Below are 26,786 nucleotides of genomic sequence, written 5' to 3' on the forward strand. Positions count from 1 at the left end.
GCAAGATTTCTGGCTCTCACAGACCTGTAACTTCTTTAAGAGGCTCCTCTGTCCTCCACTCGTTACCTGTATTATTGGCACCTGTTTGAACTTGTTATCAGTATAAAAGACACCTGTCCACAACCTCAAACAGTCACACTCCAAACTCCACTATGGCCAAGACCAAAGAGCTGTCAAAGGACACCAGAAACAAAATTGTAGACCTGCACCAGGCTGGGAAGACTGAATCTGCAATAGGTAAGCAGCTTGGTTTGAAGAAATCAACTGTGGGAGCAATTATTAGGAAATGGAAGACATACAAGACCACTGATAATCTCCCTCGATCTGGGGCTCCACGCAAGATCTCCCCCCGTGGGGTCAAAATGATCACAAGAACGGTGTGAAAAAATTCCCAGAACCACACGGGGGGACCTAGTGAATGACCTGCAGAGAGCTGGGACCAAAGTAACAAAGCCTACCATCAGTAACACACTACGCCGCCAGGGACTCAAATCCTGCAGTGCCAGACGTGTCACCCTGCTTAAGCCAGTACATGTCCAGGCCCATCTGAAGTTTGCTAGAGAGCATTTGGATGATCCAGAAGAAGATTGGGAGAATGTCATATGGTCAGATGAAACCAAAATAAAACTTTTTGGTAAAAACTCAACTCGTTGTGTTTGGAGGACAAAGAATGCTGAGTTGCATCCAAAGAACACCATACCTACTGTGAAGCATGGGGGTGGAAACATCATGCTTTGGGGCTGTTTTTCTGCAAAGGGACCAGGACGACTGATCCGTGTAAAGGAAAGAATGAATGGGGCCATGTATCGTGAGATTTTGAGTGAAAACCTCCTTCCATCAGCAAGGGCATTGAAGATGAAACGTGGCTGGGTCTTTCAACATGACAATGATCCCAAACACACCGCCCGGGCAATGAAGGAGTGGCTTCGTAAGAAGCATTTCAAGGTCCTGGAGTGGCCTAGCCAGTCTCCAGATCTCAACCCCATAGAAAATCTTTGGAGGGAGTTGAAAGTCCGTGTTGCCCAGCAACAGCCCCAAAACATCACTGCTCTAGAGGAGATCTGCATGGAGGAATGGGCCAAAATACCAGCAACAGTGTATGAAAACCTTGTGAAGACTTACAGAAAACGTTTGACCTCTGTCATTGCCAACAAAGGGTATATAACAAAATATTGAGAAACTTTTGTTATTGACCAAATACTTATTTTCCACCATAATTTGCAAATAAATTAATAAAAAATCCTACAATGTGATTTTCTGGATTTTTTTTTCTCATTTTGTCTGTCATAGTTGAAGTGTACCTAATGATGAAAATTACAGGCCTCTCATCTTTTTAAGTGGGAGAACGTGCACAACTGGTGGCTAACTAAATACTTTTTGCCCCACTGTATATATATACACTGCTCAAAAAAATAAAGGGAACACTTAAACAACACAATGTAACTCCAAGTCAATCACACTTCTGTGAAATCAAACTGTCCACTTAGGAAGCAACACTGATTGACAATAAATTTCACATGCTGTTGTGCAAATGGAATAGACAAAAGGTGGAAATTATAGGCAATTAGCAAGACACCCCCCAAAACAGGAGTGATTCTGCAGGTGGTGACCACAGACCACTTCTCAGTTCCTATGCTTCCTGGCTGATGAGGTCATTTTGCAGGGCTCTGGCAAAAAAAATTCTTGGAGTTACATTGTGTTGTCCCGTGTGGCTCAGTTGGTAGAGCATGGCGCTATCAACGCCAGGGTTGTGGGTTCATTCCCCACGGGGGGACCAGGATGAATATGTATGAACTTTCCAATTTGTAAGTCGCTCTGGATAAGAGCGTCTGCTAAATGACTTAAAATGTAAATGTTTAAGTGTTCCCTTTATTTTTTTGAGCAGTGTATATAACTCATAAAAAAAAGATGTTCTCCTCTCTTCCTTACCAACTAGGTAAATTGTTTAGGATCAAGAATTGTTAAGATCTGTTAGTTTGTCATAGTGCAGTGGTTCCCAAACTTTTTATAGTTCTGTACCCCTTCAAACATTCTCCAGGGTCAGGTCACTCTCAAATGTTGTTTTTTGCCATCATTGTAAGCCTGCCACACACACACTATACGATACATTTATAAAACATAAAAATGAGTGTGAGTTTTTGTCACAACCCGGCTTGTGGAAAGTGACAAAAAGCTCTTATAGGACCAGGGCACAAATAATAATAATCAATCATTTTGCTCTTTATTTAGCCATCTTACATATTCACAATTTCGAAGAACAAATAAAGTTTTATAACTCACAACAGGTTAATGAGAAGATTGTGCTTGAAAGGATGCACATAACTCTGCAATGTTGTATTGGAGAATCTGTCTTAAATCATTTTCCACACACAGTCTGTGCCTGTATTTCGTTTTTTTGCTAGTGAGGGCCGACAATCCACTCTCACATAGGTATGTGGTTGCAAAGGGCATCAGTGTCTTAACAGCGCGATTTGCCAAAGCAGGATACTCTGAGCACAGTCCAATCCAGAAATCTGGCAATGGCTTCTAATTAAATTCAAATTTCCCCCGAACCGCTTGTGGCAATTTCGATGAGGCTCTCTTGTTCAGATATCGGTAAGTGGCCAGGAGGCAGGGCGTGAAAGGGATAACGAATCCAGTTGTTTGTCATCCGTCTCAGGAAAGTACCTGTGTAATTGCACACCCAACTGACTCAGGTGCTTCGCTATATCACATTTGACGTTGTCCATAAGCTTGAGTTCATTTGCACACAAAAAATCATACAATGATGGAAAGACTTGTGTGTTGTCCTTGTTAATGCAGACAGAGAAGAGCTCCAACTTCTTAATAATAACCTCAATTTTGTCCCGCACATTGAATCTAGTTGCGTAGAGTCCCTGTAATCCTAGATTCAGATCATTCAGGCGAGGAAAAAACATCACCCAGATTGGCCAGTCGTGTAAGAAACTCGTCATCATGCAAAATTATGGTCAGTAAAGAAAACTTTAAGCTCGTCTCTCAATTCAAAAAAACGTGTCAATACTTTGCCCCTTGATAACCAGCGCACTTCTGTATGTTGTAAAAGCGTTACATGGTCGCTGCCCATACCATTGCATAGTGCAGAAATACACAAAGTTCAGGGGCCTTGCTTTAACAAAGTTAACCATTTTCACTGTAGTGTCCAAAACGTCTTTCAAGCTGTCAGGCATTGCTTTGGCAGCAAGAGCCTCTTGGTTGATGCTGCAGTGTACCCATGTGGCGTCGGGAGCAACTGTTTGCACACACGCGTTATCACTCCACTATGTCTCCTTGTCATGGCTTTTGTGCCATCAGTACAGATACCAACACATCTTGACCACCAAAGTCCATTTGATGTCACCAAGCTGTCAGTACTATAAAAATATCCTCTCCTGTTGTCCTGGTTTCCAGTGGTTTTTACAGAAGAGGATGTCTTCCTTAATTGGCCTCCCATAAACGTAACGGACATTTTCCAGGAGCTGTGCCAGGCCCGCCACGTCTGACTCATCCAGCTGTAACACATAGAATTCACTGGCTTGTATGCGCAGGAGTAATTGTTTCGAAACATCTCCTGCCATGTCACTGATGCATCATGAAACGGTGTTGTTTGATGAAGACATTGTCTGTATAGTTTTTTGGGCCTTTTCCCCCAGCATTGTCCCAGTCATATACATGGCACCAGGAAGAATTAAGTCCCCCACAGTAGTATGGGGCTTGCCTGTCCTAGCCACTCGGTAGCTCACCATATAAGACGCTTCTAGCGCCTTCTTATTAATGTTGTCTGTTGCTTTTATACATGTCTTACTACTCGAAAGTCGTCTTAGTTGTCACTCCAAAAAACTCCTGTGGCTTACGTTTGTCTACATATGGACCGTTAGTGGAATTCCCACGAGAGCGTAACGGTTAATGTGATTGGATGTTCATTATTTGACTAGGCTACCTGTATTTGACATTGTTGTTATTTCGGTGAACACTAGATGGTTTAATGGTTTTTTTTGGAAGTGAAACGATGCTACTCAGGCGAGTAAAACATCTCATCCAAATGTATAGCCCCGTTGGAAAATGTGAAGATTATTAATATTTTTTAAAATGTGAATCACATTTTTATTTGGTGTACCCCCGACAGCATTGCATGTACCCCAGTTTGAGAATACCTGGCATAGTCCATCCAACCTTTCACAACCCACTGGGAACACACTGGTTGAATCAACGCTGTTTCCACATCATTTCAATGTGGAATAGACTTTGACGTCTGTGCCCAGTGGGAAGCTTTGTAGATGACAGCGACTGACTACTCTAGACTAGCAATATCTTGAAAATATGATAACCAAGCTTGTGGTGAGAGGATTGTAAAAAAAAAATGACTTTATTCATGTACACTGCATTCTGAAAGTATTCAGACACCTTGACATTTCCACATTTTGCAACATTGCAACCTTATTCTAAAATGGAGTGTCATTGCACAGCTTTTTTTCGCTGCACAGGATATAACCCCACCCACTTTGCCAAAGCACAGCCCCCGCACCACTAGAGGGATATCTCCAACCACCAACTTACCATCCTGAGACAAGGCCGGGTATAGCCCACAAAGATGTCCACCACAGCACAAACCAAGGGGGGGCGCCAACCCAGACAGGAAGATCACGTCAGTAACTCAACCCACTCAAGTGACGCACCCCTCCTAGGGACGGCATGAAAGAGCACCAGTAAGCCAGTGACTCAGCCCCTGTAATAGGGTTAGAAGTAGAGAATCCCAGTGGAGAGAAGGGAACCGGCCAGGCAGAGACAGCAAGGGCGGTTCGTTGCTCCAGAGCCTTTCCGTTCACCTTCACACTCCTGGGCCAGACTACACTCAATCATATGACCTACTGAAGAGATAAGTCTTCAGTAAAGACTTAAAGGTTGAGACCGAGTCTGCGTCTCTCACATGGGTAGGCAGACCATTCCATAAAAATGGAGATCTATAGGAGAAAGCCCTGCCTCCAGCTGTTTGCTTAGAAATTCTAGGGACAATTAGGAGGCCTGAGTCTTGTGACCGTAGCGTATGTGTAGGTATGTACGGCAGGACCAACTCGGAAAGATAGGTAGGAGCAAGCCCATGTAACGCTTTATAGGTTAACAGTAAAACCTTGAAATCAGCCCTTGCCTTAACAGGAAGCCAGTGTAGGGAAGCTAGCACTGGAGTAATTTGATCAAATTTCTTGGTTCTAGTCAGGATTCTAGCAGCCGTATTTAGCACTAACTGAAGTTTATTTAGTGCTTTATCCGGGTAGCCGGAAAGTAGAGCATTGCAGTAGTCTAACCTAGAAGTAACAAATGCATGGATTAATTTTTCTGCATCATTTTTGGACAGAACATTTCTAATTTTTGCAATGTTACGTAGATGGAAAAAAGCTGTCCTTGAAACAGTCTTGATATGTTCGTCAAAAGAGAGATCAGGGTCCAGAGTAACGCCGAGGTCCTTCACAGTTTTATTTGAGACGACGTTACAACCATCAAGATTAATTGTAAGATTTAACAGAAGATCTCTTTGTTTCTTGGGACCTAGAACAAGCATCTCTGTTTTGTCTGAGTTTAAAAGTAGAAAGTTTTCAGCCATCCACTTCCTTATGTCTGAAACACAGGCTTCGAGCGAGGGCAATTTTGGGGCTTCACCATGTTTCATTTCCAATTTGTAAGTCGCTCTGGATAAGAGCGTCTGCTAAATGACTTAGCTGTACATTTACATTTACATTACATTTGTGTGTCATCCGCATAGCAGTGAAAGTTAACATTATGTTTTCGAATGACATCCCCAAGAGGTAAAATATATAGTGGTCCTAAAACGGAACCTTGAGGAACACCGAAATGTACAGTTGATTTGTCAGAGGACAAACCATTCACAGAGACAAACTGATATCTTTACCACCTTCAAGTGCAGTCTCAGTGCTATGATGGGGTCTAAAACCAGACTGAAGCATTTCGTATACATTGTTTGTCTTCAGGAAGGCAGTGAGTTGCTGTGCAACAGCTTTTTCTAACATTTTTGAGAGGAATGGAAGATTCGATATAGGCCGATAGTTTTTTATATTTTCTGGGTCAAGGTTTGGCTTTTTCAAGAGAGGCTTTATTACTGCCACTTTTAGTGAGTTTGGTACACATCCGGTGGATAGAGAGCCGTTTATTATGTTCAACATAGGAGGGCCAAGCACATGAAGCAGCTCTTTCAGTAGTTTAGTTGGAATAGGATCCAGTGAGCTCCTCTCCACAGAGGAGCTCTGTCAGAGTGACCATCAGGTTTTTGGTCACCTCCCTGACCAAGGCCCTTCTCCCCCGGTTGCTCAGTTTGGCCAAGCGGCCAGCTCTAGGAAGAGTCTTGGTGGGTCCAAACTTCTTCCATTTAAGAATGCCGGAGGCCACTGTGTTCTTGGGGACCTTCAATGCTGCAGAAAATTTTTAGTACTCTGCCCCAGATCTGTGCCTCGACACAATCCTGTCTCGGAGCTCTACAGGCAATGCATTCGAACTCATGGCTTGGTTTTTGCTCTGACATGCACTCCAAACTGTGGAACCTTTATATAGACCAGTGTGTGCTTTCCAAATCATGTCCAATCAATTGATTTTACCACAGGTGGAATCGGATCAAGTTGTAGAAACATCTCAAGGATGATCAATGGAAACAGGATGCACCTGAGTTCAATTTCGAGTCTCATAGCAAAGGGTCTGAATATTTGTGTAAATAATGTATCTATTCTTTATTCATAATACATTTGCAAAAAAATGGGGTATTGTCTGTAGATGAGAATTTTTTTACTTAATTTTAGAATAAGGCTGTAACGTAACATTTGGAAAAAGTTAAGGGGTCTGAATACTTCCAGAATGCACTGTTTGTGGCCTGTTTTTCTTCACAGTTGACCTCATTCATCTGACTTGTGTAGTTGATGCTGGACTAGCTAAATTGCAAACATTCATGTACGCATGTTCTAGCATTATTGACAGATTTGGAATTCAATCCGAAGTGTAGAACACTTGACATTTAAATATTTTCTGATTGAGCTGACTTATGCAGCGTTCACCGTGAATGTGGTCTCTGCGATCACAGGAACATTGTCTTTAAAAGGTGAATTGTCGATAACGCCCAATCGGATTGAATCCCGGCATATAATAATATCACATTTCCAGTCACAAATTAACTCACGTCTGTGTAGTGGGTTCTGGATAAGCTAGGCTACAAGTATTGTTTTGTTACAGGGCATTTTCACATTAATGGACTGGCCATTAATTTCAAAGATTAACAAACCATACAATTTTATGCACAAGGACTACTTTTTACAATTTAACAAAAGCACATTTACTGGAAGAACTGTGCAGATGCAGTTTGGTAACAGAATTTTGGTCAAATCTCCCTAATTTTTTGGTGTTCACAATTGCCAAATATTTGCTCTGAATTAAGATTCAACGATGTCTGCAGAAAGAATGGGGTGCCAGCGATATCATGACACATTGACATTGAATCTACTCTGTTTATTGAACTACAGTAAGTGAAGTGGATTTACACCCAGTAATGGAGTTGCAGTAACGGAATTTCATCATGGGTCGCTGATCTGTACTACACAGAAATACATAATTATGGATGTGAATGTCGTTCTCTTCATGGTGATGTATCCTAAATAGCTACACAGAGGTAAGAAGATGCAATACCATCCTTTGCATTTGGGGGTATTATTCTATACACTGGCTGTTATTTTAATGAGCTCTGCACCCAAAACAAGATCAAATCTGAACCAATCGTTAGACGTCGATGTTTCACAAGTTTGGACATCAAAGTACAGCCCAGTATAGTAAAGTACAGTAGATTAGTGTACTCAACTCGTGTACTGTACTGAACTCTCCTGTGCGTTCCCAACTTTGACTACTATGATTTACCATTGTAGCCAATTCAATTGCAGATATTCTGTTAGATTTTAATTTCAAGTAATTTCTAGGAAGAGTCTTGGTGGGTCCAAACTTCTTCCATTTAAGAATGGAAGAAGAACAAAACAATACTTAACAAAATTGATATCAGTAAAAACACTAACTAATTGATTGGTCTACCTTTCCTTGTTATTTCTGTGAACTTTTATTATCCTCCCTCATGAGGGAGAGAAATTAGAAAATATGTTAAGAATATGGGTTTTTGGTAACGGAATTCCAAGGCACAAGGCAACGTTTCTTTAACTTCCAGAAGGCAGAACATTTTCTCAAACTAAATAGAGGTATTGATGTCAGTTGGCAGGGGTCTTTACTTGACCATTATTGTGATTTGATGTACTTTAAGACTTTTTCTGGTCTATGTTGTGTATCTATTTGACCAGAAATCAAGGCCTTTGCTTATTGCAATTTTTTGGGTTGGAAAATGGTTGAAAATGTAGATATGCCTTCATTTTGAAAAAAATCTAGACTCTTAGCTTTCATTTGACATGTTTCTATGAACTTCACATGTTGGCACTCATTGGTCCTTTTACATGGACAGGACCTACACAAGATCTCTAAGGACTTTCTATTTGGAATTTGTCTGCTTGCCTGAGTTACTGTATTGCTGCGCGTTTTCCCTCTGCTCGGCCTTCCTGAGTCGACAGGCCTATGAAACAGCCCACCACCTCTTGAGCAGGACAGGGGTGTGTACGTGTGCGCGCACAGGGATGCTGGGGGAAGCAGCCATAAAAACCCAGGCAGGAGGACACCGGCACAAGGATTTATTTCACACACACCAAGCTCATGTTTACACCTGCACAAGTGGGAGCTTATGAGGGAGGTATTGTTCACTTGAGGCAGGGAGTTGTGAATGTGTGTGCAGACAGACATGACTGAAGCCGTGTTTACAAAAAAAAAAAAAAAATGAATCGGGGCGGGCCAATTAATTTTTTTCTTCAACCAATCACATCAAATATTTTTCAGAGCTGATCTGATCGGTCAAAATACCAATTTGTGAGAGTTGGGCAGCCTGAGTTTGAGTGTGGCTGTGTGCCTATCCGGGCTTCTGCATCAGTGTGAAGGTGATGCTTGTAGTCTTCCGTGTGTGCGTGCATTCATGTGTACAGTATGTACCTGTAAATAATAATGTATACAGTTGTGTACATCTGCATGTAAGTGAATGGAGGAAGTGACTCCACCCTGGAGCAATGTACAGAATTTGCCCTAGCACCTCCTGTGGGGTGCGTGGGGAGTCCATGCAGGCTGTGTAATGACAGAAGGAGAGCAGAGCTGGGTGAGCATCACAACGGCCCATAGCCTCTCCATCTTTTCCCTCTCAAAAGACTCCATTGTTCCCTGTGTGGAGGGAGAGAGCAGAGCTAAAAGGGGATGAAGCTGGCAGACTGGGGGCGGCTGGGGCAGTGGGTTTTGGGACGCTGCCTAAAACCACATGGAGGAGAGAGCAAGACACAGGCCAGCTCTGTGTGCCTCACAGCTCACTGTTGGAGAGCTGCCCCAGGTTAACAGTGCCGTACGAAAAACTCCACAACATAAAAAAAAACACACGTAACTGTCAGAGAAACACCCCAGCCGGAGAGAGCTAACGGACTCAGCAGTCTCAGGCAGTCCATACAGGACCGCATTTGGCCGTAGTTTGTCTTGATTCAGTGGAGGGGTGTTTTGTGCATTACCTGACTGGAGCAATCAGCTTTCGCCACTGACTTCTACCCCAGTGCATGCTGGGTAGCGATGTGTGCTAATTTTACACTGACGGTTGTGTAAAAAGCAGAGTCATGAGATAATTACTTCCTGTGTCAGCACCTCTTGTTGCAATTTTGGGGGAAATTACTTGGGAAACTTGATTTGATAAGCAACAGCCAAAAAACAATGGAGCAACAAAGACAATATAACGTCTGAAATCTACCAACACACACACAAATAAAAACATGTCTCAAGCCAGCGTATATTTGGAGTGTTTTCACTTGTTTATTGAAACAGTATGAACAAAAACACTGCAATTAAATAAAAGGACTCTAAAAAAAATCTGAGGAGTAAAATGAAAGACCTAGATTTGATACTATGGAGCAGAAGCATAAACAAACATCGTTGCAAACGATTGCAGTGTCTAAAGCGTATCCATTAAACAATTGTCATCACTCATTCAGTGCACTTATTAACAGTTCTTAAAGCAAGCGGAGCTAAGCTGAGACTGAATAATTTTGACACCCATTGATGTCCTAATGATTATGAAGGAAATGTAAAACTGGGTGCAACTATTGAAGTCAAAACATCCTTTGCATTCAGTGGGGAACCTGCATTTAAAGATTGTGTGTTTGCTTGGTATACTCTAAAGTAAGCAGAAGTACAGTGAATACATTGTAAAGGACAATGCTAGCAGAATGGGGGCTGATGACTTCTACCTGTATATGGAACACATGATTTTTGTGAAAACCTGAAGTCATCAAAGCTGTCCTATTGGAATGGGTGACAGTTAAAGTACAGTCCATTCACATTAATGCACTTCAAAAGTAAAATCTCAAAACTATCCAGGGAATACCAGAGACAGTGGCACAAACCCTTCTGCAAAATTTCACAGATCTGTATTAGGTTTTTATATGTCAGTGTTAAAGCTGGCAGAATGTCACGTTACACTTGCAAATGAGGCGTCTTTTCATTAGCCCCTCGCTAACCCTCAGAACATGAGCACAATGTCGAAACAACTTCTGCATACAGTGCCTCATATAGTTGTTGAACACTTTGGTAGGTAGGGACTCATTGGCTAGGTGTTAAGGTGAGAAAATACTATGTGGATGTTTTTGGCTGCTTTGCAATGTTCCATTAACTGAATACTATAGTGAGCAACTGCAACATATAATCAAGTAATAACTGTAGTCCCTTTGCGTGGTATATACACCTTATTAAATTCACCACATTCTCTTCCGCCTTCTGTATTCAACTTTTTATTTTCTGTTTCTTTTGTGTCGTGTTTTTAGGTCGTCTTCAACTCAAATGCAAATTGGAATTAGTGTACACACCACTGCATAAGAGAGCGTTTTCTACCACAAATTAAATAATCCCTTACTTCCTTTCTTTTTACAAACACATATGAAAAATCCTGAAATTCACTGACATCCTGTGGGTCACTGTGGATGTCAGTGGGGGGTCACCCCCCCGTTTGGTTATCGGTGTGGAGGGTTGCTGTGTGGTTGGGCAGGACCATTGATATCAATGGCTCCGTCTGGGGGTTGGGGGTAGAAACATTCTTCTCCCCCCACACCTCCCCCTCCTTTTGGCAACAGTACAAGATCTTGGTTAGGTTAGTGCTGGTAGCATGCTTGTTTAATGACAGGAAATGACGTAGTTCAGCAGTTCAGAATTGCCATTACTTTTTGGGGACTTCCTGTCTTGCAGCTTTTCTCCTCAGGGGCTGAGGGATGAAGAGAGAAGGTGAAAGAGTAAAACACACAGGCCAACACTCAAAACAAAATCTGTTCACGGCTCATACATTTCAGATGATTGAAAAAATGGTTTGGATAAATGATATCTAAAAAGCTGCTTGGTTTAGGATTTTAACGATACCACAGCACACGGAGAACATGACTTTTAGTACATTTTTCATGAAATGTGATCATTCGTAGGGGGAGTCACCAGTGATTGTAACTGAATTAATTTCAAAAGTCACTCATATACTGCATGCTATCTTAGTTATGGGCCCTACAGCCATTCAGCTTGTATAAGGATATAGTTAGTTTTGAATGGTTTAAAGGAGAAACATACTTAACATAATGCTATTTATTTAATACATTTGACTCAGTTTACACAGTTTAGGTCAAGTTGGTACAATAAAAAACAAAAGTGATTCAAAACTGACCAACAACCTCTCCGTGTGTTATCCTGTTAACTAATTCATTCAAGAAGACAGCCTTGAGTTGCTACTCCACTTCGAACCATTATGCCACTGAGACAGCCAGCATAATCAATCAGAACTGATGTAAAGCCAAACAGCTGGGAAACCATGTGTCAATGGACCCACTAAGTCCATACATGAGCCTTTTGACTGAAATTGAAGTGCAAATGAAGCCACTTGTTTCACTGAATGAACAATGCCTGATGGCTCATTGGCCTATGAGTGGATGTCTCAGGGAGCGGTTGCAGGGAACAGCCTGTCGATCGGCGACGGACAGACACAAAGCGTGCATCCTAAATGGCACCTATTCTCCTTTATAAAGCCCTACTTTTGACCAGGGCCCTATAAAAGGAATAGGGTTGGATATGAGACGCATCATTTGTTTTGTGTTTGAGTCATGGGGTTAAGATGATTAACTGGGAAAACAATCAAAGAGAAAATGACAGAAAACAAGATGCTCTCTTTTGTGTCAGCCTTTTCCTTAGCAGCAGCAGCCCTATGGCATAAAAAAACGTTCCCTGTTAGCAGGCAAGCACATCCCCAAACATAACAATATTTTCAGAGGAAAAGGTGTGCGGTGTGGTAAGGAGTACAGCAGCTGTCGTGTCCTCTATTGGAAGACACTTCTTGTTCCCATTTAAAATATCTATAAATAAATGTCAAAAAAAAAGTAGATAAAGGGCTTAATTGCCAAAATCCCAAACTAGCCCTTTAAAGTACATGTATAAGTTGTGAAAATGAGAGTATGGCGCATGGTTTTATACAGTAGTAGCATGCTGTAGCAGCATGAAGCTTAGTCCTCTCATAAGATCACAAGGCAAACAGGACATGCAGAGTGTGCGTACATGTGCACATGAGTGTGTGTGTGTGTATATATATATATATATTCATAGAAATAAATTGACCAATACTTTGACCAATTCTAGTTCAATGGGTGTATCCCTTGGAGGTACTTACGAGTATTTGCCCATTCTCCTCACCAAGGCGATCACCACGGCGATGACAATGATCACTGCCACCAATGCGCCAATCACAATACCCACCACTTGTCCAGAGCCAGTGCCCTCTGTGGAAGGAACACAAAAGACGAAGTTAACCCACCAGACTGACCTCGATAGGGAATCAACACGTTTGGTGAAACAGGAAGGAAACCGAGAGAAGGGGGGGAAATTATGGAAATAAGGAGAGTGAGGCAAAGGCAAGGATAGAAATTTAGAGACCAGGGGGCAGAGCAATTTCATCGTGTCTTGAGCTCTACATATATCCTTGCCCTCTTTGATTCCCGCCTATAGGAGCATCTACAGACTGTTGCATTTACAGGGTTTCTCGGCTTCATGGCCTCTATATCTGTAGCTGACATCTTCTATCCTTACCCTCCTCCACCACCAACTCCTCCTCAGCCTCTGCAGCTGCCGTGGCCTTTGCTTCGGGATACGCTGGGGACGTGGTGGCGACAGGAAGGGCCTCCGTTGTGGCCGCCTCCTGCTCGGCAGCCTCAGTGGCCTTGGTCTCCGTGGGAGCGGCCTCTGTCACCTTCGGGGTAGCCTCATCGACCTGAGTAGTGACAGGTTTATCGGTGGCAGGGGCTTTCGTTACGTCCTCGTCGGCCGCAGTCTTGGGTTCAGCCGTGGGGGCATCGGTGGCTCCTTCTTTGAGGGTATCAGTGGCAGCAGGGATATCTGACACCCTGTCTAATGGTGTCACCAGTGTACCTGAGGGGCAGCAAAGAGAGGTTGAAGACTGCTAGAGGCAAATTAACAATATTTACACACGCTGAAGAAAAGGGCTACCACTTGTGATTGGATACATGACAACTGAGGTGAATTACTTTCTGAGTATGACCATAACTTCACTCTGTCATTTCACAATCGTTTTGAAATGTATTCGCTGGAAAGAGGGAACCGTTGGAAAGTCCCTCATTGCAAGGGCATTGTGGGAAAACTCTAAAGAAAAACCGACAAATATTAGCTCTTCCTTGACATTTTTTATTTCTCTCCCAGCCCATAGCTTGACACATCAGTAGCAGTAAGAACATGGCTGCCACACCCCATGACTGAACAAATGTTGGTCCTCCCCAGTGCCATCCACCTTGCCCCTCGCCATCCTGTCTTGGGCCGTGTTTGTGCACTCGCATGCCTCATCCGCTGCCTCATTTCTTGTTCATGGAGTCTCCGCCCTAACAGCCCCTGGATGGGGATGGCAGGAAGTCAGCATATGAGGCCATACCATTAAAACATAGTCACTAAGAGGGGAAAGAGGGGGAGGCAACAATGGACAATTCAGGGTAAAACAACACAACTGGGTGTTTAACAGAGATAACGGGATCCAAATGACTTGGATGTGTTGGAATTTGTTGTTGGTGATATTACGAGAGACCAAAGACCTACATGGATCTCAACTTCAAAACATCCTCTCATCAAGCCATTTTTTGATGGCAATAAGAGTTGTAATGGAAGCTCTGAGTTCAGTGGACTGTTTAAAAAGACCCTTGTTTTACCAGTTAAGTTGACTGAGAACACATTCTCATTTACAGCAACGACCTGGGGAATAGTTACAGGGGAGAGGGGATGAATGAGCCAATTGGAAGCTGGGGATGATTAGGTGTCCATGATGGTATGAGGGCCAGATTGGGAATTTAGCCAGGACACCGGGGTTAACACCTCTACTCTTACGATAAGTGCCATGGGATCTTTAGTGACCAGAGAGAATCAGGACGCCCTTTTAATGTTCCATCCGAAAGACGGCACCCTACACAGGGCAATGTCCCCAAACACTGCCCTAGGGCATTGGGATATTTTTTAGACCAGAGGAAAGCGTGCCTCCTACTGGCCCTCCAACATCACTTCCAGCAGCATCTGGTGTCCCATCCAGGGACCAACCAAGACCAACCCTACTTAGCTTCAGAGGCAAGCCAGCAGTGGGATGCAGGGTGGTATGCTGTTGTCAATGCTTGAAGTGAAATCTACCATCATCTATCCTATAATTGAATGTAACCCTCTTGTAATAAGAATAGCCTCTTTGATCAAAGGGTTGGACCGCAAAGTACAAGCTGAGTGAGACCTTACTGTTGTGCTCTACAGCCCGTCCTATCTGTGCCTGTTGGAAATATTCCCCTCCACACCACAACTGAAAGCTTTGCTTGGACAGCGCAGCTTCGAAATTAAGAAGCAGAAGTCAATTTCAGTGAAGGACTGAAATTATGGTTAACTTGCAAACTGGCAACATGTCCTTTTGCAATCCCTCCTTTTCCCTGAAAGTACTTTTTGCCCTTTTCGAATGTGCAGCTCAAAACTTCTCCCAACTCCAGAAATAAGAAGCTGAGCGATCGGTCTAAACTTAGAACCTGACATCATTTCTTCGTCCTTTTCCCTGATTGTTCGAGACCGTTCGTAATAGAGCATTCTTTATGAGTTAAATAACATTGAATAGATGACTCCTTCTCTCTCTCTCGAGTTGTCCCAGACCCATTATTCTTAGTTCCCTATTTGCTCTAGCGTTCATTAGAAACAAGCAGGTTTAAATATAACAAAAAGTTGTTCTCCCATTACAGATCGTGAAGCACTTGAAACTGCAACGTTTATGTTTGTTTGGAATGTCTGTGATGATAAAGTGCCCATAATTGAGTGAGAATAGCCTTGCGCTATATGTATGCATGCCCCCCCCCCCCCCCACTCCGCTAACAATTGCTTCATTATGTCTGCTGTGCTCACAATTAGCTCTAAGTACTATTTCCTTTCCACTGCGTTGGCTAATACAGATGCGCTAGTGAGTAAGAGAACACGACATCTCTCTCCCACCATACCACTCTCTCCCCCTATCTTCTCTCTGCCCCGCCTCACCCCGTGGATTAAGTTGTCCTGATAAAGGTTTTGGGAATGCTGTAGCTCTGCAAGAGGAGAGTGGTGTAAAAGGGTGGAGGGAACCCCAAAGGGAACGGTATGTTTTTTTACTTAGAGGGGAGAGCTCAGCGGCAGCCCATTCCGTTTATTCGCTCTCTCTAGCTCTATTTTGTGAACAGGGGCCTAGTCCCACAGTCTGTCTCTGATTTAATGTCCCATGATAGCCTGACCTCAGAGCAGATGTGTGCATGTGTGAGTGTGTGCATGCTTGAGTTTGAGTGTGTCATCAGCTCCCTTAACCACCGCTGCGCATTAAATGTCTCTCAATCGCCCTGCATTAAAATCTCTCTCGAACAAGCTCTTTGGAGAGAAGGGGGGCATACAAGGCAGGCAGGCAAAGGGGCGAGAGTGAAAAGTGAGAGAATACAGCAAAGGGCCAGGAGAAGCGGTGGGGCCCGTATGGGGTGGAGATCCTGCCTGTCGGACAGTAATGGCATCGTGAGAGGGGGAGAGAGAAAGATAGTGTGAGAGCGAAGGAGGGAGCAGGACACATCCATCACCATCACAATCAGCTGCCACTGAGGCTCCCCTGTGTGTGCATATGAGTGAGTGTGTGTGTGTAAGTCTGTGCTAAGCTGTCTGCAGACAGGAAGGGCCCATCTCCAGACTTGTGAGAGAGTGTGTGTCTGCTGTGGCCCCGGAGCCCAAGAATGTTGTTCCTTAGCTGGGGAGGGAGGTATCTGCCCATCTCATCACAGTATGGCACCTTGCAGCCCAGCTAGCCTCCCACGCTAGCTGTAGGAGTCATGCATAAACATATAGTGCCGCACCTCACTGCCTGGCACTTTGAGTTGAGTGGGAGAGGTCCGATAGAATATTCCACTCTGGCTAACTGGCTCTTATCTTAGACACAATAGTGTCCACATACAGGCCGCGTTTATTTTCCCATGAGTGGAGATACAGGACATTAAACATGTATCTTCTGGACAACATCAGTGAGGCAACCAATGGCACAAGACTTCTATGAAGCCATGGGCCTATATCAAATGTACTTGAACAATATAATCGGGCAAACAATAATCATCAATAACGGACTTGTGAAATAAAGTCAGCACAGAAATACTCCAATTAAGCCAATTTATTAGATACACCACCCCATTCACAAAAATGTTCGCTCCTACAGACAGTGTGGCCGTGGCTTATAAAGCAGGCAGGCAGGCATTCAGTTACAGTTTGATTGAACGTTACAATGGGCAAAACAAGTGACCTAAGCGACTTTGAGCATGGTGCGATCAACGGTGCACTGGACAATTGAGTTGTGGAAAAACATTGCCTGGTCCGACAAATCCTGGTTCCTGTTGCGTCATGCTGGTGGCAGAGTCAGGATTTGGCGTAGGCAGCATGAGTCCATGGCCCCATCCTGCTTGGTGTCAGCGGTACAGTTTGGTGGCGGTGGTGTAATGGTTTGGGGAATGTTTTCCTGGCACACGTTAGGTCTCTTGAGCAACATTTGAATGCCACACCTTGTAGAACCCATGCCACTAAGAATTCAGGCTGTTCTGGAGGCAAAGTGGGGTCCGACCCCGGTACTAAAGGAGTGAACCTAAAACTGGCCACTGAGTGTATAGGGATAAATATATGCTGTGAAACTCAATCAATTATTCATTACATTAAGTACAGTGAATTGAGATGACTTAAAAAGGGAGCCACAATAAATATCAGGGAACGTTAGTAATATATCAAATGAACGTCCAGAAAAACATCAAATTATTCTCAGTCCACTGGTGTATACGTTTCTCTGCAGCCCTGTGGGTTTTTTCTTCTTCGCTCCGTGTCTGGCACTGTGGCGTAGGTGCCAGAGACATGAGACGTTCATGCTGATAGTGAAGACACACAAACCCTTGGTTCGGCCATGTTGTGGGAGTGCCCCCTTGGTCTAATGGCAGGGCTGAATTACCCTCTCTGTCAGTGCCTGCCACACCAACCCTACAACTACGTCTGGGGCTACCTCGTTCGTGAGCTAAAATGGCCTCCGCCTGGGCCGACTCAAATAGATGTTTGTTTTCTCACCGCACAGATTTTGCTTTACAGAGGTAGGCTTACAACTTTCAACTCTACATTTTGGATGGCAATTATTATTTTTTTATCGCTGTAAGCAATGCTTTTCCTGAGGGGATTTTACATCGTACGCCTCATATTTGGCGAATGAGCACACACTTGACTCACTTTACAAGCCGGCACGGACAGAAAGCATTGACCCGTGTCTGCAGCCAGATGTGCTGGATGGAGTCTTTTAAAAAAGGCGAGTGGCTCAGACAAAGCTCATTATGAGCTGGGTGGGGCGTCGGCGAGGAATGTAGGGGAGTCCAGAGTCAACAGGCTGTTCTGTTCGGAGCGTGTGCAGGTTGTTGCATTTCTTTATTGTTGTCAGGGTATGGAGCAGAGAGGAGAAGCTTGAGGAGTTAACACTGTTACAAACAGGCCTTCGTTGGAAAGAGGCACGTCTGGTTGGTAAAGGTTGCCGTTTAAAAATAAATCCCACCACTTCCTCCGCCCCTAGACTCATCATCCGTTAGTAGGGGGAATAGTATCAGGGGGCGGCCGGAATGAGGGGTGAAGGGGGCTTGTAAAGCTTGATACCCTGCCTAAGATGGGTAAATGTGGAGGGGGCGGTGGGTCCTGGCAGTCTAACAACATGTGGTAGGGGTGGGGCAGCAGCAGCAGCCCTCACTGTTAAGCTCTCACGTAGCCGGGTGTTCGCTCTCCCGGTCCCATCCATGACAGTCTTAAAATATAGAGCTTCCCTCTATTAATACCCACACGCAAACCGACCCTGCCCTGCAGCACTCAGTCTCTGCCCCCTTCTCTCCTTCCCTCCCACCCCATGGGGAAAGACTTTGGAACCCAGGATGGGCGAGGGAGAGTGGGAAAGGGAGAGCGATGGAGAGGGGTAAGCTTTCCGATAAACGTGTACAGTGTGTATATTTGGCGAGTCAGACCCGAGCACTATTTGGGAGCCTTCCAAAGGATATTCCTTTTACTCCCTGCCGGCAGCCAAGAACTCATGTGCACGAGGCACAAGACCTAGCACCATTACATCACATTCCCCCTTGTCTCCAAATCAAACTTTCCCTCATCCCCTAAGCTTGGGGGGGGGGGGGGGGTAGAATCGACACAGACTATCCACCCAGTCAGCCCTCTGTATTACATTAACACCCTCAGCCAAGGCTTGTCTTTTTCCATCCAGGATGAGCCAAAGAAATTCACTGCTAAATGAACTTATACCTAGGAGGAGAATACATGAGTCCTATACCATAGCTGAGCAAATGTTAAGTGACAAAGACTACTGTGAATAATAAAATAAAACCTACATCAATCAAAACCAAAGAGAACATGTGTACGCTCTTCCTTGAGAGAGGAACTTTTGAACTAAGGACAAAGAGCTTAGAGCAGCCCCGAGATTCAAATTCAGGACGCTCCCGGATACAAGCCAAACAGACAAAGAGTGAGTGAGTATGAGAAGAGAGGTGTGGTGTGTGTGAGCCGAGCAGAGTGACCGGACAGAGCGGACACGGTGTGCTGCGAGGGCTCGAGCCCTGGATGTTGACTTACTTGCTCGTGCGACGGCACAGAAGGGGCCGACCAGGCCCAGCAAGAGCAGCAGCTGAACTTTGATCATGGTGACAAGTAGTCTTCTCCTCCTCCGGTCAACAGCGTACAGAGACCCCAATGGCGAAGAGCAACACTAGACCCTATCACACACAGCACAACCCGCACTGGCGTCTCAAGGGAGGTATCAAAAAAGAAAAAAGCTATTGAGGAAAAAGTTTCTGAAAAAGTCCCAGGGAACTTGTTGCAGATAGATAGACTTGGACCGTCAGCGGCGGCGAGGGTAGACGGGCACGGCTGAGGGAGAAAGGCGTGAAACGCTCGAGGGATGTCGACAGGGCAGAAGAAGAGAGAGGAGGTCTGGCTGGCTGCTTGGTAGAATGGAGAGAGACAGGCACAGGGCAAGGGAGAGAGTGCGAGTGTGTTGGGAGTGGAGGAGGGGGGGGGGGGGGGGGGGGGGGGGCTGAGCAGTGTAAGGTGGTCTCAGCCCCGGTCCTGCCTCCCTACTTGAACAGGCCAGTCCTGAGTGAGCCCCACTCTTCATGTAGTCCACCCCTCTCCAGTCCACTGAGGCTGCTGACTGCCTTGCAATACCAGCAGCACACAGAAATACTGAAAATAAATAAATACACCAATATATTTATACACACAAGGTAGACACCACAAAAACATAAGAAATCCGTTACATACAAATATACCCTCAAAACAAACACATTCTATCCCCACAAAACCTTTACAGTGAGTGGAGAAAAACATTCTAAACAATGTTTTTTTGTTCGAATTCACCATTTAATGATATGCAAGCAGTCCAATTGGATCAAATTACACCAGGAAATAAGTTGTTCTTAATCAGATTGTGATTTTAGATTCAGCTAATGGTGAGTTTTCCCCAATATACGTACAAATACATTTGACTAAAAGGAGTGCCCATTTAGTTCTATAGAGAAGTCTATAGGCAATACACTACTGTTTTAATAGATTTATCTTGTGGTTTCACTACATGGTTTAGGTTAACATCCAGTCGTTGTTGACAGAGTGGCCTCCACAGTAAATGCAGTTTGAACACTATGTGACTAACACATGCGGTCATGGTGGTCCAAATAGTTGACGAAAGTGCAAACATGCTCTAGCTTTGCACACTAGTGACACCTGTTGGAGGAAAAAGCAGCACTTGTGTAAAATGTAGGAAATAAATAATCAAATCAAATTTTATTTGTCACATGCAGCGTATACAACAGGTGTAGACCTTACAGTGAAATGCTTACTTACAAGCCCTTAACTCTTATTTTTCTGCATTGTTGGTTAAGAAAATATTTACTAAATAAAGTAAATAAGAGCAATAATAACATAACGACGCTATATACAGGCGGTACAGGTACCGAGTCAATATGCGGGGGTACAGGTTAATCAAGGTAATATTTACACTACCGGTCAAAAGTTTGGACACACCTACTCATTCAAGGGTTTTTCTTTATTTTTACAATTTTCTACATTGTAGATTAATAGAAGACAAACTATGGAATCATGTAGTAAACAAATCCAAATATATTTGAGATTCTTCAAATAGCCACCCTTTGCCTTGACAGCTTTGCACACTCTTGGCATTCTCTCAACCAGCTTCATGAGGTAGTTCCCTGGAATGCATTTCAATTAACAGGCGTGCCTTCTTAAAAGTTAAATTGTGGAATTTCTTTCCTTCTTAATGCATTTGAGCCAATCAGTTCTGTTGTGACAAGGTAGGGGGGGGGGGGGGGGGTATACTGAAGAGAGCCCTATTTGGTAAAAGACCAAGTCCATATTATGACAACAACGTTTCTTCAAGTGCAGTCACAAAAACCATCAAGCGATATGATGAAACGTTCTCTCATGAGGACCGCCACAGGAATGGAAGACCCAGTGTTACCTCTGCTACAGAGGATAAGTTCTTTAGACATACCAGACTCAAATAAATGCTTCAGAGTTCAAGTAACAGATATATCAACTGTGCAGAGGAGACTGTGAATCAGGCCTTCGTGGTTGAATTCCTGCAAAGAAACCACTACTAAAGGACACCAATAAGAAGAGACTTGCTTGGGCCAAGAAACACGAGCAATGGACATTAGACCAGTGGAAGTGTGTCCTTTGATCTGGAGTCCAAACATGAGATTTTTGGTTCCAACCTCACGTGTCTTTGTGAGACGCGGTATGGGTGAACGGATGATCTCCGCATGTGTATTTCCCACCGTAAAGCATGGAAGAGGAGGTGTTATGGTTTGGGGATGCTTTGCTGGTGACACGGTCTGATTTATTTAGAATTCAAGGCACACTTAACCAGCATGGCTACCAAAGCATTCTGCAGCGAAAAGTTATCCCATCTGGATTGCGCTTAGTGGGACTATCAATTGTTATTCAACAGGACAATGACCCAACACACCTCCAGGCTGTGTGAGGGCTATTTTACCAAGGAGAGTGATTGAGTGCTGCATCAGATGACCTGGCCTCCACAATCACCCGACCTCAACTAAATTGAGATGTTTGGGATTAGTCGGACCGCAGAATGAAATAAATCAGCGAATAAGTGCTCAGCATGTGGGAAATCCTTCAAGACTTTTGGAAAATAATTCCAGGTGAAGCTGGTTGAGAGAATGCCAAGAGAGTGCAAAGCTGTCACCAAGGCAAAGGGTGGGTATTTGAAGAATTTCAAATATGAAATAGATTTTGATTTGTTTAACACTTCACACAGTTGTCCAGAACAGCTGGCGCTCTCATGCATGCGTCAGTGTTGCTTGCCTCGAAGCCCGCATAGAAGTGGTTTAGCTCATCTGGTAGGCTTGTGTCACTGAGCAGCTCGGCTTCCCTTTGTAGTCCGTAATAGTTTGCAAGCCCTGCCACATCCAACGAGTGTCAGAGCTGGTGTAGTAGGATTCAATCTTAGCCCTTTATTTATGATTTGCCTATTTGATGGTTTGTCCAAGGGCATAGTGCGATTTCTTATAAGCGTCCGGGTTAGAGTCCTGCTCCTTGAAAGCAGCAGCTCTACCCTATAGCTCAGTGCAGATGTTTCCTCTAATCAATGACTTTTGGTTGGGGTACGTACGGTCACTGTGGGGACAACGTCATCGATGCACTTATTGATGAAGCCGGTGACTGATGTGATATATCCAATGGCATTGGATGAGTCCCAGAACATATTCCAGTCTGTGCTAAGATATACAGTACCAGTCAAAAGTTGACACACCTACTCATTCCAGAGTTTTTCTTTATTTTTATTATATTCTACATTGTAGAATAATGGTGAAGATATCACAACTATGAAATAACACATATGGAATCATGTAGTAACCAAAAAAGTGTTAAATCAAAATATATTTTATATTTGAGGTTCTTCAACGTAGCCACCCTTTGCCTTGATGACAGCTTTGCACATTCAGGCCAAAGAGAAAATCTGGGTTTCATCAGACCAGAGAATCTTGTTTCTCATGGTCTGAGAGTCTTTATGTGCCTTTCGGCAATCTCCAAGGGGGTGGTCATTGTCCTTCTGGAAGATTCTCCCATGGAGCTCTGTCAGAGTGACCATCAGGATCTTGGTCACCTTCCTGACCAAGGCCCTTCTCCCCAGATTGCTCAGTTTGGCCAGGCGGCCAGCTGTAGGAAGAGTCTTGGTGGTTCCAAACTTCTTCCATTTAAGAATGATGGACACCACTGTGTTCTTGGGGACCTTCAATCCTGCAGGTACCCTTCCCCAGATCTGTGCCTCGACACGATCCTGTCTCTGAGCTCTACGGGGAATTCCTTTGACCTCATTATGGGGTATTGTGTGTAGATTGATTAAATACAAATTGTAGAATAAGGCTGTAATGTGGAAAAAGTCAAAAGGGTGTGAATACTTTACGAATGGACTGTATTGGAGAATTTCTTGTGAGCAAGAATCATTCCTATGCCTCCTGAGTGGCGCAGTGGTAAGGCACTGCATCACAGTGCTAGCTGTGCCACTAGAGATCCTGGTTCAAATCCAGGCTCTGTCGCAGCCGGCCGTGACCGGGAGACCCATGGGGCAGCGCACAATTGGCCCAGCGTTGTCCAGGTTAGGGTAGGGTTTGGCCGGGCGCAGTTCACGCTGACACGATCGCCAGGTGTACGGTGTTTCCTCCTCCGCTTCCGGGTTAAGCAGCGTTGTATTAAGGAGTAGTGCGGCTTGGCTGGGTTTCGGAGGACGCACAGCTCTCGATCTTCGCCTCTCCCGAGTCCATACGGGGGTTGCAGCGATGGGACAAGACTAACTACCAACTGGATACCACGGAATTGGGGAGAAAAAGACAACAAAATCAAGTACAATTGATCAATACCATTTTAATAAACATTGAAACATTTAACTATAAGACTGCAGTACAAGGAAGAGTGTCACACAAAAAGCCAATGCATTTGATCACATTTATATATACACACATAGGGTTTCTCTCTTGAAAGAGGAAGAACAAAATACTACCCCTCCCTCCATTTATTTAATTCATGAGTCCCTTCACTGATGATTGCAATGACATACAGTTAGCACAATAACACACTGACATACAATATATTGTTTCTGCTCGTCTTCAAAAACCAGCACATGACAGAAATCAGGAATCTTGACCATAGATGCGGTAAAGAGGTCAATGGAAATGCCATGGAAACATATGGGGAACGTTCCCGAATCTCATCATTACCCCCCAGCAAAATGATCATACACTTAGTGCGAAGTACACATGTAAACAATAGCCTATGTTGAGGTAAAAATTGGAGTACAATGCTTGTATGGATGTCAGGCCCAATACATGTTCATTCATCATCACCAATCAACCGCATTATGCATTACAGTTAAAAACAACTAACACCACCGATTTCGCTCAAACGTGAGCTAGCATTTAGCAGTCACTTCTTCTAAACCTGAAAAGGGACTACTTCTAAATGTTATGTAGCAAAAACATCCAAATATATCTAAATCTGACTTTAGTAACCACATTGTGGGCCCGTTACAATAAATCCATCATTACGGATTTGACGAATATCCACTTTGTTAGAACAGATTTGTTGAACGTGAGGCAATCCGGCATCTGTTCCATTGACCTCTTTACCGCATTTAGAACTCGTTTGAGTTCTTTAAAAAAAGACACGAGCACTTTGGGTCCCGTTTAATAATCATCCCTGTATATATTCAGTTAAATACTGATTTACGTCGTTCAATGGATACGATTTCAATTATGGAACTGTAGGTATACAGAGAGAACAAGACACTGAAAAATGTAAGTATCACAGTTCAAATGCAGCTCATTTGATCATTTTGTCTGTTTATTTATTGTTTCTACTGCATTATCCACCACGCTCTTTCCCTCACTGAGCTCTTTTTATGATTTTTTCCCCAGAAGATAGGGGACAGGTTAGGCCTATCAGTCCAACCATTTTCTCTACTTGATGCTACCGTACCCAGCATTGTGCAAAAACGGCTCACCCTCTCCCATCCTATGACTAGGCACCTTGGAATCATCGGTGTCCCCGTCCATTCCGATTCTTTACCCTCAAAGTATACTCACCCCCCCTGCATTTCAAATGACTGGATTGGTGCAAGTTAATTCCTTTTAAATCTATGAGGGGCAATTCAAGGATACGATTGCACACTTCGGGAGAATCGGAATGTAGCCGATCTGTAACCATGTGATCATTTTGAACAGGAGGACTACATGTTATTTAGTGTCAGTCCAAATTAATATAATCCTTGACTAAAGTCACGTTATAGTAGTCTCGTTCACCGGGCACGCGAGTCTACTATATACTAAGTCCTAAATCCACATTTCACTTAATTTAGCTTATAACGTAGTACATTGGGTGTACCTTTCCACCACAGTGGTCGAAACACCTGCCAACAGGCACATTAAACTACACACATACCCATTTGACCTTTGACGTTTTGGTAATGCTAAAAAAGGAAGTGGGCGTTATGCATTATTCTGAAATAACAGGAAACAGGGGCCCTGAGGGCTTCGTACCATGGAGTTACTAACAGGACATTCCTGATGAACGCTAACACATACTTGCACACTCTCACACAGGCACAGGCGCATGCACTCACACGCACACAGACACTGAGATAGATACAACTGTAGACACCATAACACCACCAGTAAGGGATTGACAGGTGACACATACATAGCCCAGCGTCACAATTTTTTTCTATGAGCACAGAGTTAAGTGGTGACATACAAAGCACAAAATAACTGCTACAGCGGAAGATTTTTGTTCATCAAACCATTGAAAGTTAAAGCAAGTTACATAGACATTAAGGATTTTAAATAAAAAAATGTAAGGGTGCAATTCAGACCTGGGTTCAAATTCTCTATAAAACTTCCGCTGTGCTTGATTGAGCATGCCTTTTGCGATGGAACCAATAGAACCGTCCTTAAAGTGCAAGCCTCACTCATCTGGCACTCAAGGCGGGCTGAAACAAATGCTAAAAGAATTTGAATGATTTCAAAAAGCATTTGAACCGAGGTCTGGTGATTGTGATTTCTCCTCTGACCAAATACGGTAAATTCCCTCTGCAATATAAGCCTGCAACCACAAGATGGTGCTCAATTCCATACAATTGGCATTGTTTGAGTCGGTCAAAGAGATCAAACACTTGTTAGAATGAGCATCCTTATCTGGTCTTCCCTTATCAAATGTTGAACTAACTTTATTTCTTGGAAGTGGCGAAAGTATCATTCCATGGATCACTCCTGTCAGATAGGTGAGGGCTGCTACATTGAGGTACAAGGAGTTGCAATACTGTCCGGACTAACTGGCAAGATGCCAGATGTTTGTGTAGCGATGGAACAAAAATGTATCACTTTGAGGCAAGTCTTGTTCATATGTATAATGGCACTATCTTTTTCATCCACTCCCATTCCTTTCAGTTCAGTGGCATGCGGACGTTCCTTGAAAAAAAAGTTATTGTGAATCACAAACCCTAGCTTCCACTTTCAGTCTTCAGTGGAAAGAAACGAGAATAGAAGCATGAATAAAAAAATATATACTTCACCGACACTTGTAAAACTGTTTGCACTCGGAACATTGAGACGAGACAATGCAAACCATTCCAAAAGTGTTTTTTTCTCTCAAATGTGACCATCCAACTTGTCTACTGGCAAACGTTGACTAGTCTCCCTCTGTGTATGATTGTCTTCAAAGTCACTCTCTATACTCTCGTATAAAAAGACCAAGATCATGGGATTGATATTCCTCTTCTGGAATGTCTTTTTTTTCAGGGCAGATGGTTGTTTCCACTCTCCTCACGCCCTCTCCCTATCCCTCCTTTTTCTTCCTCTCTTCAGGGTGATTCTAAACGATGGCGTCCCAGTCAAAGTCGTCCTGGATGTCGTTGGTGGGCATCCTCATCTGGTAGTGCCCGGGTGGCATCATGTGCTGCTGGTTCATCTGGCCATGGTGCCCTGAGAATGGAGGTAGGCGTGTAAGGCAGCTGCACACACACACACACTATAAGAGGGTCTGAG

General features: G+C 43.8%; 1 protein-coding gene and 1 non-coding gene across 2 annotated transcripts in view; one reads left to right on the forward strand and one right to left on the reverse strand.

Moving 5' to 3' along the window:
- Positions 1-1,702: 1,702 nt before the first annotated feature.
- trnad-auc (transfer RNA aspartic acid (anticodon AUC)) lies at positions 1,703-1,775 on the forward strand. Its single transcript has one exon. It is a non-coding gene; the product is annotated as a tRNA-Asp (tRNA).
- A 21,818-nt stretch (positions 1,776-23,593) lies between these two features.
- Positions 23,594-26,786, reverse strand: part of LOC129824233 (forkhead box protein J3-like) — a 75,918-nt gene continuing 72,725 nt past the window's right edge. The window contains exon 13 of the mRNA XM_055883712.1: positions 23,594-26,723. Coding sequence (XP_055739687.1) covers positions 26,614-26,723 — 110 coding nt within the window. The 3' untranslated portion in view covers positions 23,594-26,613. The remainder of the gene's footprint in view (positions 26,724-26,786) is intronic.

This window comes from Salvelinus fontinalis, chromosome 2, assembly GCF_029448725.1.
Source record: "Salvelinus fontinalis isolate EN_2023a chromosome 2, ASM2944872v1, whole genome shotgun sequence".
NCBI classification, from domain to species: domain Eukaryota; kingdom Metazoa; phylum Chordata; class Actinopteri; order Salmoniformes; family Salmonidae; genus Salvelinus; species Salvelinus fontinalis.